Source organism: Propithecus coquereli, unplaced genomic scaffold (genome assembly GCF_000956105.1).
Source record: "Propithecus coquereli isolate 6110/MARCELLA unplaced genomic scaffold, Pcoq_1.0 Scaffold13, whole genome shotgun sequence".
NCBI classification, from domain to species: domain Eukaryota; kingdom Metazoa; phylum Chordata; class Mammalia; order Primates; family Indriidae; genus Propithecus; species Propithecus coquereli.
In genome coordinates this window covers 7,030,715-7,045,165 of record NW_012137191.1, presented here as the reverse complement: position 1 = coordinate 7,045,165, position 14,451 = coordinate 7,030,715, and the positions used below count along the sequence as shown (strand labels likewise).

At 35.5% G+C, this 14,451-nt stretch overlaps 1 protein-coding gene across 2 annotated transcripts in view; it reads left to right on the top strand.

Moving 5' to 3' along the window:
* Positions 1 to 13,009, top strand: part of CNTN1 (contactin 1) — a 311,761-nt gene extending 298,752 nt beyond the window's left edge. For both annotated transcript variants that reach the window (XM_012638402.1, XM_012638403.1), the window contains one exon: positions 10,517 to 13,009. In XM_012638402.1, coding sequence (XP_012493856.1) covers positions 10,517 to 10,593 — 77 coding nt within the window. In that variant the 3' untranslated portion in view covers positions 10,594 to 13,009. The remainder of the gene's footprint in view (positions 1 to 10,516) is intronic.
* Positions 13,010 to 14,451: the final 1,442 nt, after the last annotated feature.

Here is a 14,451-nt window from a genome sequence, read left to right as displayed (position 1 = left end):
AAATGGTTTCTTAAAGAATTCCCCAGAATTCCTGATGGTTAGAAAGGAATAACTACTCTGATGATTTTATAAATAAAACTCCTTGCAGAAGCGATGAAAGGTAATCTGTTTTCCACATTTTTGAACCTAAAAAGAATTTGAAAAGAGCTTAAAATTTCAGGATTTACCACCATGCAACAATGACTAAGAATGAACCTTTTGGAAAAAGAAGGAATTCTGAAGAACATATAAACAGAACTAAGGAAATTCTGTGAAGATACAATACAAAGTAATTAGAATTATTTTATATCTTCTGGATGAGAAACTGAGCAAGTGCAATCTCTTAGAAATTCTTTAGATTAGTAGGTGTTCAGTTCTAGCCGGTAACTCCATACTCATTTCAGACCATTGTTAAAACAGCTGAAAAATTGTTTCTCCCGTGGAAGTACAAGGAGAAGATTCAGCTGGTTATGATCTTCTTAATAGTTGCAGGGATTCAGTGAATTCAGTCAGTTTCTAGTAAAATTTTCATGAGCCTGTAGTGAAACAGAGACAATTAATCCTTTTTTGTAGATGGATGACACTGAATCCTGCAGTAAGGTCCCAAGGTCTAACAAACGAATGAGTTCAGGATTATATTAGGAAGGAAAATCTTAAATACCGAAACACTGCCTCAAACAGGTGAGTCACTCATTTGCCATAGCCCCAAGCCCAAAGAGGACTCAAGAAAGATCAAATGGGACTTTTTGGCCCAGTTTTACCCTAGGAAACTTCCCAAGGTAGTTGTTTCTCTGAATCACCACTTGAAACCAGTTCATGAAGCAGCCATGGGGTAGACGAAATAGCACAGGGCTTTGATTCAGGTTTGAGTTCAATATCCAAGTTTGCTTTCCTTAAGGTGGACAAATGTGTCCCCTAGCTTCCTCATCTGTAAATAAAGATAACAATACATATTTCAACTGGATATTATAAGAATTCAGTACAATAACATGGTACAAAGTGCTCTGGATTGAGTAGACACTACTAAGTGATTAAAACAATAAAAAAATCCATTGAACAGATATTTGTTATTGACATTTTTATGGGTCAGACTGTCCAGAAAATGTATGAATAAATGAATTAATTTTAAAGAAATCTTCTTTACAGTATTCTTATATCATCACTTTCTGTATATTTAAATTTTGGAGTCTTCCTCATTGTTAGGTGAAGGTTTTATTTTACAAAGAAAGGCCGAGGTAAAATATAAATTTATATTTAATGATAATCTCTATTTTGCTAAAGCCAGGTAGGCCAGCCACTTGAATGACGGTGCTGATTAGGGTCCCACAAAAGAGCCAACTGAACTTGGATACAATTTCCACTTTGGGGCTCGCAGCGCCAACTGACAGAAGCTTCTCTGTGTCATCCCCAAAGCCCTTCTCTTCCTGAAAGGCCTGCCATTCTAAGAAATCTTAATAGGCAACACATACCTGTCCTTTCCTAGTTCTAGGAACTAATTTCTCCCACAAATATTGGTAATATTACATATGCAAATATGTGTCTCCTAAACACATTTCATCTCTCCTATAATTTTAGGAGTGCCCATACAAAATAAGCCCTCTCCAAATGAATAGTCATGGTGTCCAACTGCAGGATAGGGTCAGCCTTTTAGGTTTCATTGTGTCATCTAGAAGAAAACACTGTGCTCCACCATGACCCTGAGCATGGGTGTTAAAACCAGCAAAAGATCGAATTCATGTCAAAGAAGAACTGAGAAGAACTCGATGGGCTTTGTGAAAAGATATATATGCTTTCCTTAGTTTGGATCTCTTTTGTTTAAATATACTCATTAAGATTAAGGAAAATTGGCTTTCACAGCCAATTATTAATAGTTTTATTCCTTCTCTTTATTGTCAGTACCCCCAAACACCAGTGTCCCCCAAAAAAGAGAGAAGCAAAGCAATAGAGCAAGCAAATGTGTATGTGGAGGGGATGATTGCAAGTCACAGTGTTCCTTTATCTCTAAACCCAATAGGCCATGTATCTGTAGCTCCTGAAAATGTCCAGGAAGTCTTACTCACAGATGTGCCCAACTGGTCCCTCAAGCCTAGCACTAAAGAGGAACCATTAACCTTGGCATGGTAGAACACCTGAATTCTTGAACTTTCTGCCTCTACTTGTCCCTTTGCCTCAAAAACTGATTGAGAGAAGGAAGAGAAGGTAAAGGCAGTGTAAAAAATAATTTAATAGTTGTTTTTATGAGTATGGCAAAATAAAATGGCACTTGAAGTCCCCAGTATCTCTAACTTTAATTGAGGTTGAGAAAAACTGATCCTGGTGGTAGTTTGATGTATTCCAGAAGATCAGAGTCACCATTGTACGAATGTTCTCCCAAATAGCTATTGCCAAAGGCAAATGTAAAGATTATCTAATACACTGGCTCTGGTTGTTGGTTAATTAATCACAAATAAAGAACTGAATGTTGCTTATTAAAGATTTTGTATAAGTTGGGAATAAAACAAACCCATGAAATCCACTATATGTATGTTGGGTATTCTATAGAATAGGATACTGAGGTCTGGGTCTCTTCTTTTTCATCCCAGACTCAGTGTATTCTTGCTAAATACTAAATAATAATTTTTTTAAATAATCGAACTAAATCTCATATTTCAAATTCACAATTAATGGATGGTTTTTAATATATGTTTTTAATGTGTGGGTTTTTTTTTCCATTTAATTCACAAAAATGCCCTACTTGAAGGTATTACACTCCGCATTTTACAGAAGGAAATGGAGCTCAGAGAGGTTAAGTACTTTGTGAGAGGTCACACACTCAAGCAAATGGTAACAGCATTCAAATAGAATTCTGTTGCACCTCAAATCTCATTCTCTTGAGAAAATGTCACCTTGCATTTGTAAAGAAGTAGGAAAGCCAAGTTTAAAAGTCCCCGTATTTATAGATTCACCTTGCCTAAAAATAATGTCAAAATTGGGTTTTTTGAACATGTCCTTGTTGGCCAGGAGGCAGTTAGAAGTTACTTTTACATTTCCCAGTGAATCAATTGGTCATCACTCTATTGGAAATGCTCACTCCTTTCTCAAAGAAGAAATGCATCCTGGCAGTTTGGATTCTCTGAGAGGGAAAGGGCCAGAGTCAACAGTAAGGAACAAATACAGCTGCCAGGATAAGCTGCCAGCAAACCACATACTTCTGCCAAACAAAAAAAAAACACCCTCTATTTTGCTTGGCATATGGGTTCCTAATTGCCAAAGAAGTAGGAGCAGCAAGATTAGTGGGCTTCACTGGATTGAAAAAAACCCACCAAAGCCACTAGCACTTATAAGATCAAGTTCTTAATGTATATTTATAAACTAATATCAACTTTGATTATCATAAATAGGGAGGAATATAACAAATATGCTTGCAAATTTTATGGCTCAATGCTTGATATTTTTAAACATATTGTGGTTTGCTAAGAGTCATAGACTCATGGCTGTAGTAGGAACCTTAGGACTTGTAATATTGAACCCTATCATTTTACGGAAGGAAAATCCACATCCTTGAGAAGTAAAATAGCCGAAGATCACAGGAGCATCAGAACCATGTCTTGAGTCCAAATATTCTCTTCTGCCCAAAGTTATATAACTAGCTATTGACAGAACTGTAAGTAGGTCTTAAGCTATCTTTTTTCTTCTCTACTTAGCTTGTGATTTTATCTCAAAGAGGAATAAAAACGTAAAATCACCAAAAGCAAAACGAACAAGCTGATACATAGACAATATAATAAAATAGATATACTTAAAAAAATCATCAAATGTAGAAAAATTTGCTATACCTCAAAAATCAAATCCATCTTATTTTCTGATTTCTCTTTTGTTTTCTAGAAACTCTTAAAAGCAATTAGGGTAAATATCCATTATTTCATTTCATCAAAGTCAAGAAGTTAATGCTTATAATAATTGGTTTAAAATTGAAAACTATCTTAGCATTTTCCCCCAAAAGACCTGTTTGAAGCCAACCCAACTAACTTTCTAAAAAGACACCTCCTTTAATTCTTAATAGGCACTAGGCCATTTATAAAAATAACAATTTTGGCATATGGCCTAAAGGAAATTTTAACATTAACCTCATTGAATTACATGAATTTAATTGCAAATTCTATGCGTTTCCAAGTAAGCAAAATTTTCTACTTAATAAGTTTATAAGTTTTATATCTCAACACTGTTCTACACTTCCACTGTTGATAAAATTTAGACAAAATGAAGAATGGGGTGGAAACCTTGGAAGAAAAAAATTATGCAAGAGAAAATGTTCAAGGAGAAAGAAACAAAGATGAGATATAAATGCCAAAAATGAATCAACAAATAATAATTCTAAGATTGTTTTATTTCATATGTTTCATAAAATCTCAGTGGTTAACACACATTTGAAAATATTTGTTTTTACCTCAGTAGCTTCACATTGATCAAGTGTTAAGTCATGCAAGAAAATTGGGCTGCGTGAATTTTTTAAAAATTACCTTTGTCAAAAAATTGATTTATACATGAAGCTAGATTTCAGTGTCTGAAAGTGAGACACAGATTTGGCCCCTTTAATGTTTGTTTTCACTCATTTCTGCCACAAAATTTAAGAAAATAAGTACTTAATTAATTTTCTTACCTAACCCTCACAGCAATCCAATGGAGAAACAGACACAATTAAATAATTTGGTGACATGCGCACAGTCAACAAAAGATAGACCCAGAATCCCAACTGGTTAGCTAACTCCAAAGCAAATCACTTAACCACTAACTTACCATTTTTTTACCAGATTAAACTCATGAGTGGTTGAATTTAGAAAATGAAAAACTCTGGTTCAAGACGAAGCATAGAATTATTTTTTCTAAATCTGTAAAGAATGATGGTGGAATTTTGATAGGGATTGCATTAATTCTGTAGATCAATTTAGGTAGAATGGACATTTTAACAATATTGATTCTACCAATCCATAAACATGGTAGGGATTTCCATCTGTGTACATTTTCCACAATTTCTTTTCTCAGTGTTTTATAGTTCTCCCTATAAATACCTCTCACCTCCTTCATTAAATATATTCCTAAATATTTAATTTTCTTTGATGCTATTGTGAGAGGTGTTGCATCTTTGATTTGATTTTTGGCTTGAATCTTATTGGCATATATGAATGCCACTGATTTGTGTGCATTAATTTTGTATCCTGAGACTACTGAATTTGTTTATCAATTCCAGGAGTCTCTTGGTTGAATCCTTGGGATTTTCTAGATATAATAGTACATCATCATCAAAGAGTGAGAGTTTGACCTCTTCTGCCCCCATTTGGACGCCCTTAATTCCACTCTCTTGTCTAATTGCTGTAGCAAGGACTTCCAGCACTATGTTGAATAGAGGTGGAGATAGTGGGCAACCTTGTCTGGTTCCAGTTCTAAGCGGGAATGCTTTCAAGTTTTCCCCATTCAGTATGATGTTGGCTTATGGGTTTGTCATTTATGGCATTTATAATTTTGAGGTATGTTCTTTTTATGCCTAGTTTGTTGAGGGTTTATATCATGAAAGGGTGCCTGATTTTATCAAATGCTTTTTCTGTATTTATTGAGATGATCATGTGGTCTTTGTTTTCGTTTCTGTTTATGTGGTGAATCACATTCATTGATGTGTGTATGTTAAACCATCATTGCATCCCTGGGATGAAACCCACGTGATCATGGTGGATTATCTTTTTGATGTGCTATTGAATTTGGTTTGCTAATATTTTGTTGAGGATTTTTTGCATATAAGTTCATAAGGGATATTGGTCTGTAGTATTCTTTTGTTGTTGTTGTTATATCGTTTCTTGGTTTTGGTATCAGAATGATAGGTGCTTCATAAAATGAGTTAGGGAGGATTCTCATCTTCTCAACGTTTTGGTTTCTGTAGGATAGGTACCAGTTCTTTGTAGATCTGGTAGAATTTGGTTGTGAATCCATCAGGTGTGGGGATTTTGTTGTTGTTGTTGTTGTTGGGAGATTCGTTATTACTGCTTCAATCTCATTGCTCATTATTGGTTGGTTCAGGGTTTCTGTTTCTTTGTGATTCACTCTTGGGGGGTTATGTGTTTCCAAGAATTTATCCATTTCCTCTAGGTTTTCTAGTTTGTTTATGTAGAGGTTTTTGTAGTGGTCACAGATAATGTTTTGTATTTCTGCTGTATCAATTGTAATGTCTCCTTTTTCATTCCTGATTGAGGTTACTTAAATCCTTTCTCTTTTGTTTCTGGTTAATCTGGCTAGTGATCTATTGATTTTGTTTATCTTTTCAGAAAAGAATCAACTTTCTGTTTCATTGAACCTCTGTTGTTTTTTTTTTTTCTTGGTTTCCATTTCATTTAGTTCTGCCCTGTGGTTTGTTCCTTCTTTTCTTCTGCTGGCTTTGGGTTAGGTTTGTTCTTCTTTTTCTAGTTACCTGAGATGTTACATTACGTTGTTAATTTGTGATCTTTCTGACTTTTGATGTAGGTATTTAGGCTATGAACTTTCCCCTTAGATCTGCTTTTACTGTGTCCCATAGATTTTTCAAAGCTTGTGTTCCCTTTGTCATTCGGTCCGAAGAATATTTTGATTTCTGTCTTGATTTCATCATTGACTCAAGGATCATTCAGCATCAGGTTGTTTAATTTCCATGACTTTGTATAGATTTGAGTGTTTCTCTTGGAATTTATTTCCAGTTTTATTCCACTGTGGTCTGAGAAGATACATGGTTTGATTTTTATATTTTTGAATTTGCCAAGACTTGTTTTGTGACCTAAGATATGATCAATCCTGGAAAATGTCCCATGTGCTGATAAGAAAAATGTATATTCAGTAGGTTTTTTTGGTGAAATGTTCTGTAAATGTCTATTAGGTCCATTGGTTCTAGAGTCCTGTTTAAGTCCAGTGTTTCTGTATTCATTTACTGCTTTAACAGTCTGTCCAGTACTGCCATTGGAGTGCTGAAGTCCCCAGCTATTAAGATGCTACTGTTTATTTCTTTGCTTAGATTTGGGAGCTCCTGTGGTCTTCTTAGCAGCATGAATTATACTGGTATGTCCAGTTTAATCTCTGAGACAGTAGGTGGTGCCTGTGGGTAAGAGTCAACCACCCCATGTATGATTTGAGTCAGTAAATGCTGTAATGGGCTGTACAAGTTGTCCTTCCTGACAGTAGGTGAAGCTTGCTTGCCAAAGAGCCAAATGCAGTGTTTTCAGGATCAGTGACTGACTCTAGCCCCTCAGGAGAAGCACTTGAATGCCCCAGGTGGTGGGTGGGGTCCTGGGGCTTCCTGGGGACTCCTTATTCTCCACCACAGCAGAGATGGGTGGAGGAGCGAGACTGGGCAGGGCTGGGCTGGGTCAGGTGAGCCTGCCTTCAGGCTCCTCAGAGGTGGGTACAAGAGCTGTCTTGGCAGAGGTCAAGGGGCAGCTTGCAGGCTGCCCCCCACTGGTGGAGAAAGCCACCAGTGACGGCTTGACGCAGCCCCACCACACCAGAAAGTCTGCTCACGGGGGAGGGGCCATCTAGGATTCACAGACTGGCAGTCAGGGGGAATGAGTTTTGCCCCATGGCTACCGCAGTCTGGGCAGGAGTTGGGAAATGTTTGTGTGGGGACCAGTGACACAAAAACCAAAGGGCTGAAGCTCCCTGGGGAGGACAAAGGCACACAATGGGTAGAGAAGCAGTATAGCACCCGCCATCTCTGCTCAGATCTGTGGTGACTGACGGGGAGTGACCCCAAAGGGACTGGCAGCCTAGTGCTTTGTTTTCAAGAAGCTCCCAGTTCACTAGTGGCAGCAGCAGCTTTGGGGCTCATGAGGGTAGAAAAGCTCTCCAGTAGCTTGGGAGCCTGCCGACCACCAGAGGTGTGAGGGAAGGAGAAACAAAACCCCCACCTACCGTTTCCACAGGACTCCAAGTTTCTCCCGGGTTGATCTCTGCCAAAATCTTGCTCCTTCTTATTCTGTTCCACAACTTCTTCTCGTGGAATCTCTGGTACGTTCTGGCAGTTTTCCCTCAGAATTACACCTAAGCTGTGTATTTGTTCACCTAAAACTTTTCCTTCTTTCTGAGACAATCTAGTGACCTATGTCTCTATGCAGCCATCTTGAAGTTTAGGTAAAAACATCAAGAAATTCCAGTGGAGGAGATATAGTACTCTAAGTTGGTTTTATATTTCTTCTGATAGGGAAAAATGATTCAGAAGACCAATGGTTTGTTCATGTTTAACGTTCATCAAATATGTAAAAAGCAAAATATATATTTACTACTTACCATATAAGTACTAGAATTATACTTGAAAGTGATATTATGACATACATTTTGTTAGATACAAAACCAATATATGTTGAAAAATACATCATGAATGTATGGATCCCACATTTAAAATGACTTTAAATAGTACTTCAATCAGGTCTCTAATTTCTACTTGGAACATGGAAGAGAGTTGAATATGAAGACCACAATTACATAAGCTTGAGCCATTAGAGAAATAAATATAACACACATAAACATGAAGAGTTTATTTTAAATAAATCAAATATCCTGATGCCAAAGCCACAAATTATGAAATTGTGTTTGGTTTTCATACTAACACCAGAACTTCAAAATGGCATCCACAATTAACTGAACTTCTTCCTGCACTCTCAGTTTGTACTGTGCCAACCCACATATTCAGAAAAATACATAAACGTGTACCCATCACTGATGTAATTTGTGGTCAAAAGACGGAGCATTGTAGAGACCCTGTAGACATCCTCAGTCAAAGGTCTTCATGACAGATCATTTAAGTTAGGTCAAACATTAAAAACTAACTGTTTTACTGTGTGATTGAGGTTTGTTTTAGGCCATCTTATAGGAATAAAATAATGTGTGAGCTGTGTCATATTTTTAAAAATATGTGGAAATGTAGAAGGTAAAAAAAAAAAATAACTGCAAGAATATAAAGACTTCTTTGAAACAGCTTAGGTGGTAGCTGGGTTTTCCCACATAGCATTTATTTTCCTTCTGTGCCTTTGCCTTGACACATTAAGTGCAGGGCACAGTGTCCTTATGCATTTCTAAACCTGGTCCCTTTCTAAAGTTATCTACAGAATCGGATCATGGCACAGAGGTCCAAAGAGCATGGCCTTTGCAGCCAGACAAATCTAAGATTTAATCCTATCTCTGTCTTCTACTGGTTTTTGGCCTTGAGCAAGTCATTTTTCCTGACTTGGAGTTACAAAATCTATAAAATCAGGATAATAAGACCTACCATTGTAGACTGTTGTAGTAATGTCATAATATGTTTTTTAAAAGGAAAACATGGAGCCTGTCTTGTGGCTATAGAACTACGATAGTCATGATTAGTGTTATCATTGTTATGTGTCATCTGCATCAATGAGGCTATCAGCAGCTCCTTGAGGGTTGTTTATATTGCTCTTGCTGTCTGCCCTCACTTTTTGACTCTCACTGTTCTGCTTATTTCTAAGAACCACTTTATCTGTATCTGATAATGCTTTCCCTCTTATGTTTCCATGCAGCACCAAAGGCAAGGAAGACAGACAGATAGACATGGTTATCCTCAGGGAACATGAATATGATTTTAATGACCAGAGATTCAGGAGAAATGCCCTAAATCTCCGTAAATATAAGTGAACTATTTCAAGGAATGGCTGTTTTAAGCCACTTTTAATATGGTAGATAATAATGATTTAAGATTTCAAATTTAGAGAATAGAATACCAAAGATTAACAGACATCTGTTATATTTGGAAATAATACTTTTTAGCTCTTCACTCATTCCAGCAGTGTGTTCATTGAAGATAGTGCCTAATAGGTGTGGAGAACAGGAAGGAAGAATATGCCTTCTTGGTCCCACTTTCTAACACTTTCTCAAGAATTCTAGTGTGGGCAGGACATAGACCCATAAATGGACTTAACTACAGAAATAGCCCTTCTGGTTGGCACCCAAGATGTAATATAGTCCAAAGTACATTACATCATTTTAATTTTTAATTCACACTATAATATCTCAGGGAAATTGTTCTTTAGAGAAAAAATGAAGAGGATTATTTAATATTATCAAAAATACATTCCTCATATCATTGTATGTAAATATCTAAATGACTTAAAACCATTGGGATATGAAATTATGTAAGATCCATCCAGTAAACCTATGATGTCATTATTCTAGGTAACATGAATAATATTTTTACTGCATCTCTTTATCTTATTTTTTAAAAGCTTATGTATATATTTTCTTGACCTTTCATCTTCTGGTAGAAGTTTGAAATGGCTGGATCATAGGGACAACATGAACATTTGTGATCTTATTATTTTAGATGATTAATCTTGTTGTGTAAACAACCCCCTCATAATCCTTGATCAAACACTTTTGCTTTTCTTAACTCACTTAAGAATAAGAATACTAGTTTTGTAAAAGAAACCATTTGGTTTTGAGAGCTACATAGTTTTGCCTTCCCCAAAACAGACTAAATGACCAGTAGTGACTGTTATCAATGAAATAATATGCACACTTTTGGTTTACTTTGTAGGTGCATCTACCCTATCTCCAAGTCTTCTCAGCTTACTTCTGTCTGTCCTTGGCATCCTCGTCTACTTGGAATTCTGAATGTAATATGACAGCTGCTGTTCCCATCCCATCTCAGAGGACACGCTTCATCCCTGGGATGACTACAATTCCTTCCAATTTCTGTGGCTCCACCCTAAGCCAAATAAATTATACTTTAACAAACTATCCAACTGATTTACAACACACATTATGACTGAGGCATTCAGGAACCCCTTCATCCAAAAGAATAAACTTTTAAATGGATATAAATGATTTTTAACTCGTTCCAATATGCCTTATAAACCACTTAACCTGATTCTGTGACAGTTGCATGATTTAATTCAATGGGACAAGTTACAGTGTTCAATTCAATACTATAGGCTGTAGAGTGAAAGTAAAATCACCATACACAGGTGCTTTAAATTTAATAACAAGTTGTGAAATATAATAGAGGTTGAAATGTTGGTCGTATGTGGTAAACGTAAGAGTAATATGGTCTCTTGTACTATCCTCGCTGTTTTAGGTCCTGCATATTTTTGAGCGGCCCCTGTCATTCGTGACATTATGAGTTTTCTTGGGGAAAAAAAGTAGAGTATAACTGAAACATTTTGACATAAGTCCCATTTCCAAATTATTTTTTCTGAATGAGTTGAAAGATTTTGAATTTTGAAAACCAAATTCTGGAACTTACTATCAGTATTCTTATTTTCAAAGTAAGTAATTTTCTAAATATTTGATTTTCAGAATCAGTAATACATTTCAGTTAGTTTTTAATAATAAAGTGAACATGCCATATGAAGATTTTTTTACTTTTGTATTCTACTCTGAAATTATTTTATGCTTTTCTTATCATCAATTTCAAACCTCAAAAATCACAACCCATCTAGAGTATCATGATATTATTGTATTCGTTCATATGTGGAATGACGAATTTTGAAAAACAGAGTGCTTCCTTTTTAATTGAGATGTGACAGTTTTCACACAGCTAGGAATAAATGACAGTTAAATGAATATTAAAATTACCTAATAATATTCTAGTATCCTCATTTTTGTGCTTCATTCCTAAATATAACCTTTCTTTTTTTGGAGATGTGGGATCAAGAAATCAGCTGTAGGTCAGAAAAGCTACGGAATTTCTTTTTTTGTTGTTTTTTAATTTTGTTTGAAGCTCATTTCCCACTTTAATGCAATACTGAAAAGTGGCTAAAAATACCAAATCGATATATTGCTAATGGTACTTTGAAGAGTATGCAAAACAGGAAGGCCAGGAGGAGACAGATAATAATGTGTCTTTCCAATGGTGTCTCCCAAGTGTTGGTGCTTTGGGTTTTTATAGGTTGTGAAAAGGAAGATGCACATTTCTTCATTCTCCACGGTGTGCACAGAAATGTGTTTGAGTGTGGATGTAAAAGAAAATCAAGTAAATAAAGAATTAGCTGGCTCATGAAATAGTGCAATGTCAGATAATTCAAGAGGTATAATCCTATTTTATTAGCACAACGTTGCTAGCTAATTAGAGATAGAGTTTATCTTTTTGGAAAGGATACCTTATAGGTTCATAAAAAAAAAAATATTTAAGGAAGCAAAATAGAACTACTACTACTTTACCCCCCTTTCTTTAATTTGTATAATTTTTGTACTATATATCTATGTGTAAATGTTTAGAGCCTTCATTATGAAAATATCAATAAATATTTCATTAGTTTACATTTAACTCTTTGTTATAAAATGAAACTTTTTAAAATAAGTGAAATGGATGATTTCCCAGTGGAAGTATGTCAACAGTCTTTAGATCGTTGCCAGATTTCATAAAATATTTAATTATTTGAAAAAGAAACACAACGTCTTCATACTTTAGGGGAAACCAATATTCTGTAAGCCTTCTGTACAAATGTTTGTGTTTTCATTGTTACACTTGGGGTTTTCCTTTTGCAATGTGACCCATGTTGGGCATTTTTATATAATCAACAACTAAATCTTCTGCCAAATGCATGCTTGCCTTTTATTTTCTATTATATGGTAATAGCAAGCAAAACTGGTTAGATTTTGCATGAAATGGTTCTGAAAGGTAAGAAGAAAGCAGACTTTGGAGGTTGTTTAGTTTTAAATTTCTGACAGAGATAAAGTAGATTAAAATCTGTTATACACTGATAACTCAAACTTTTCATTTTCTCATATAGTTGTACAAATTTAACTGGGACCATCAGTTTTAAATTGTTGTCAAGCTAACTAATGTATCATCTGCTTTAAGACACAAGATTCTTAATTAAACTTTATATAGATATAGATACATCTGTCATTTCTTTGTATTTCAGGAAAGGTGATAGTAGTTTTATTTGATACTGATAAATATTGAATTGATTTTTTTAGTTTTTTTTATCATTTTTTCAATGGAGTAGTATAGGACTGTGCTTTGTCCTTTTTATGAATGAAAACAAATTATAAAGAAATAAATGTCTTACTGTTACCCAAGAAATAACAACTGTCCTTTCAATTTACCTACAATTTAAATTTATTTTTAGAAGGTTTTCATTATTAAGTTCAATAGCATGGAATAAATATTACCGGTTAAGTAACAGTCAAATGCTTAAAGGGTTCTACAGAAAGTATACACATAGAAACACACACACACACCCACACACACCCACACACACACACAGGCATTGTTACATTGAAATAAGATCACCTAGTGGGATAACTTCAACTCATGGAGATGTCAATGACTATCACTCATTCTAAAGGTAGACACTAAAGTAAGCTGCTAGATGCTGAAAAAATGAGACTGTTTAACCCTGAATGAGCTGAGAGTCCAATAGAGGAATTGGCATGAAAGCATGAATGTACAGGCAAGAATTTGCTACAGGTAAAGCCTCTGAGTCCTGAGACAGACTGGGCCCAGCATTCTGAATCCCAGGGCTTCCTGTGCTCTGCCTGCCTTTTTCTCCTGTGTTCCGACTGTGATTTCGCGTAGCCGTCCTGACCTCTCTTCCTGTTTCATGGAGCTCGGTTCACCCTGGATCCTGGTTTTTCTTTGTGGATCCTGCCTTCATTTCTCAACCTCAAGTATTAGATTACTTCCATCCTAATACTTTGCATTTGGTATTTGACCTTCAACGGACCCCAGCTCAGATTCTCCAGGCTTTGGGAAATTACAGCTTCTTTCTGTGAAAGCGTGTGCTGCGTTAGTGATTCTCAAACCTGGTTGCCCATGGGGATCACCTGGAGAATTTGAAAAAATAAAATGGATTCTCCAGGCTCCCAGGCCAGATTTACCAAATCAGAATCTGGGGAGTGAGCTATAATATTGGGGGGTGTTCAGAAGTATCTGATAGGGAGTCAGTTTGGACAATCACATTTTTACGATTACTACAAGCTAGATTAAGTGATAGTTTTTAACTGGACAATATATTTCAACATTATGTCTACATAATTTACATATCTCTTTTAAAAAATCCATTACCTTGGCTTGCCTAAAATGATGGTTTGCTTATGATTTTTCATATCTTTTGTTCTATATCTTAATATCAAAATATTTTACACATTTTGTCTGACAAAAATATCCCCTAACTTGTTTGTATGTAAAAATTCAAGCAGCAGACTAAAACACACCTCAGAAGATTTCTTCTCTAAAGGCATGTGAACTTTCCTTACTTTTTCTTTTTTCTTTCTTTTTTTTCCTTCATGATATTTGAAAAATTAATCAAATTTTAATACTTAATTTCCTGAGAGTATAATCTTCTGGAGGTTGCTAATAAAAAAGACTGATGAACAATGCCTCCCCCTAAATGTCAACATTTGTTTTTGTCAGAATAGAAACATAGTGGTTTTGAATGAGTTGACTTACAAACTAGTTTATAGGAGGCCAGCATTATGTTTCAACATTGTTCATCATATTTTAAAAACAATTTTCACTTTTGA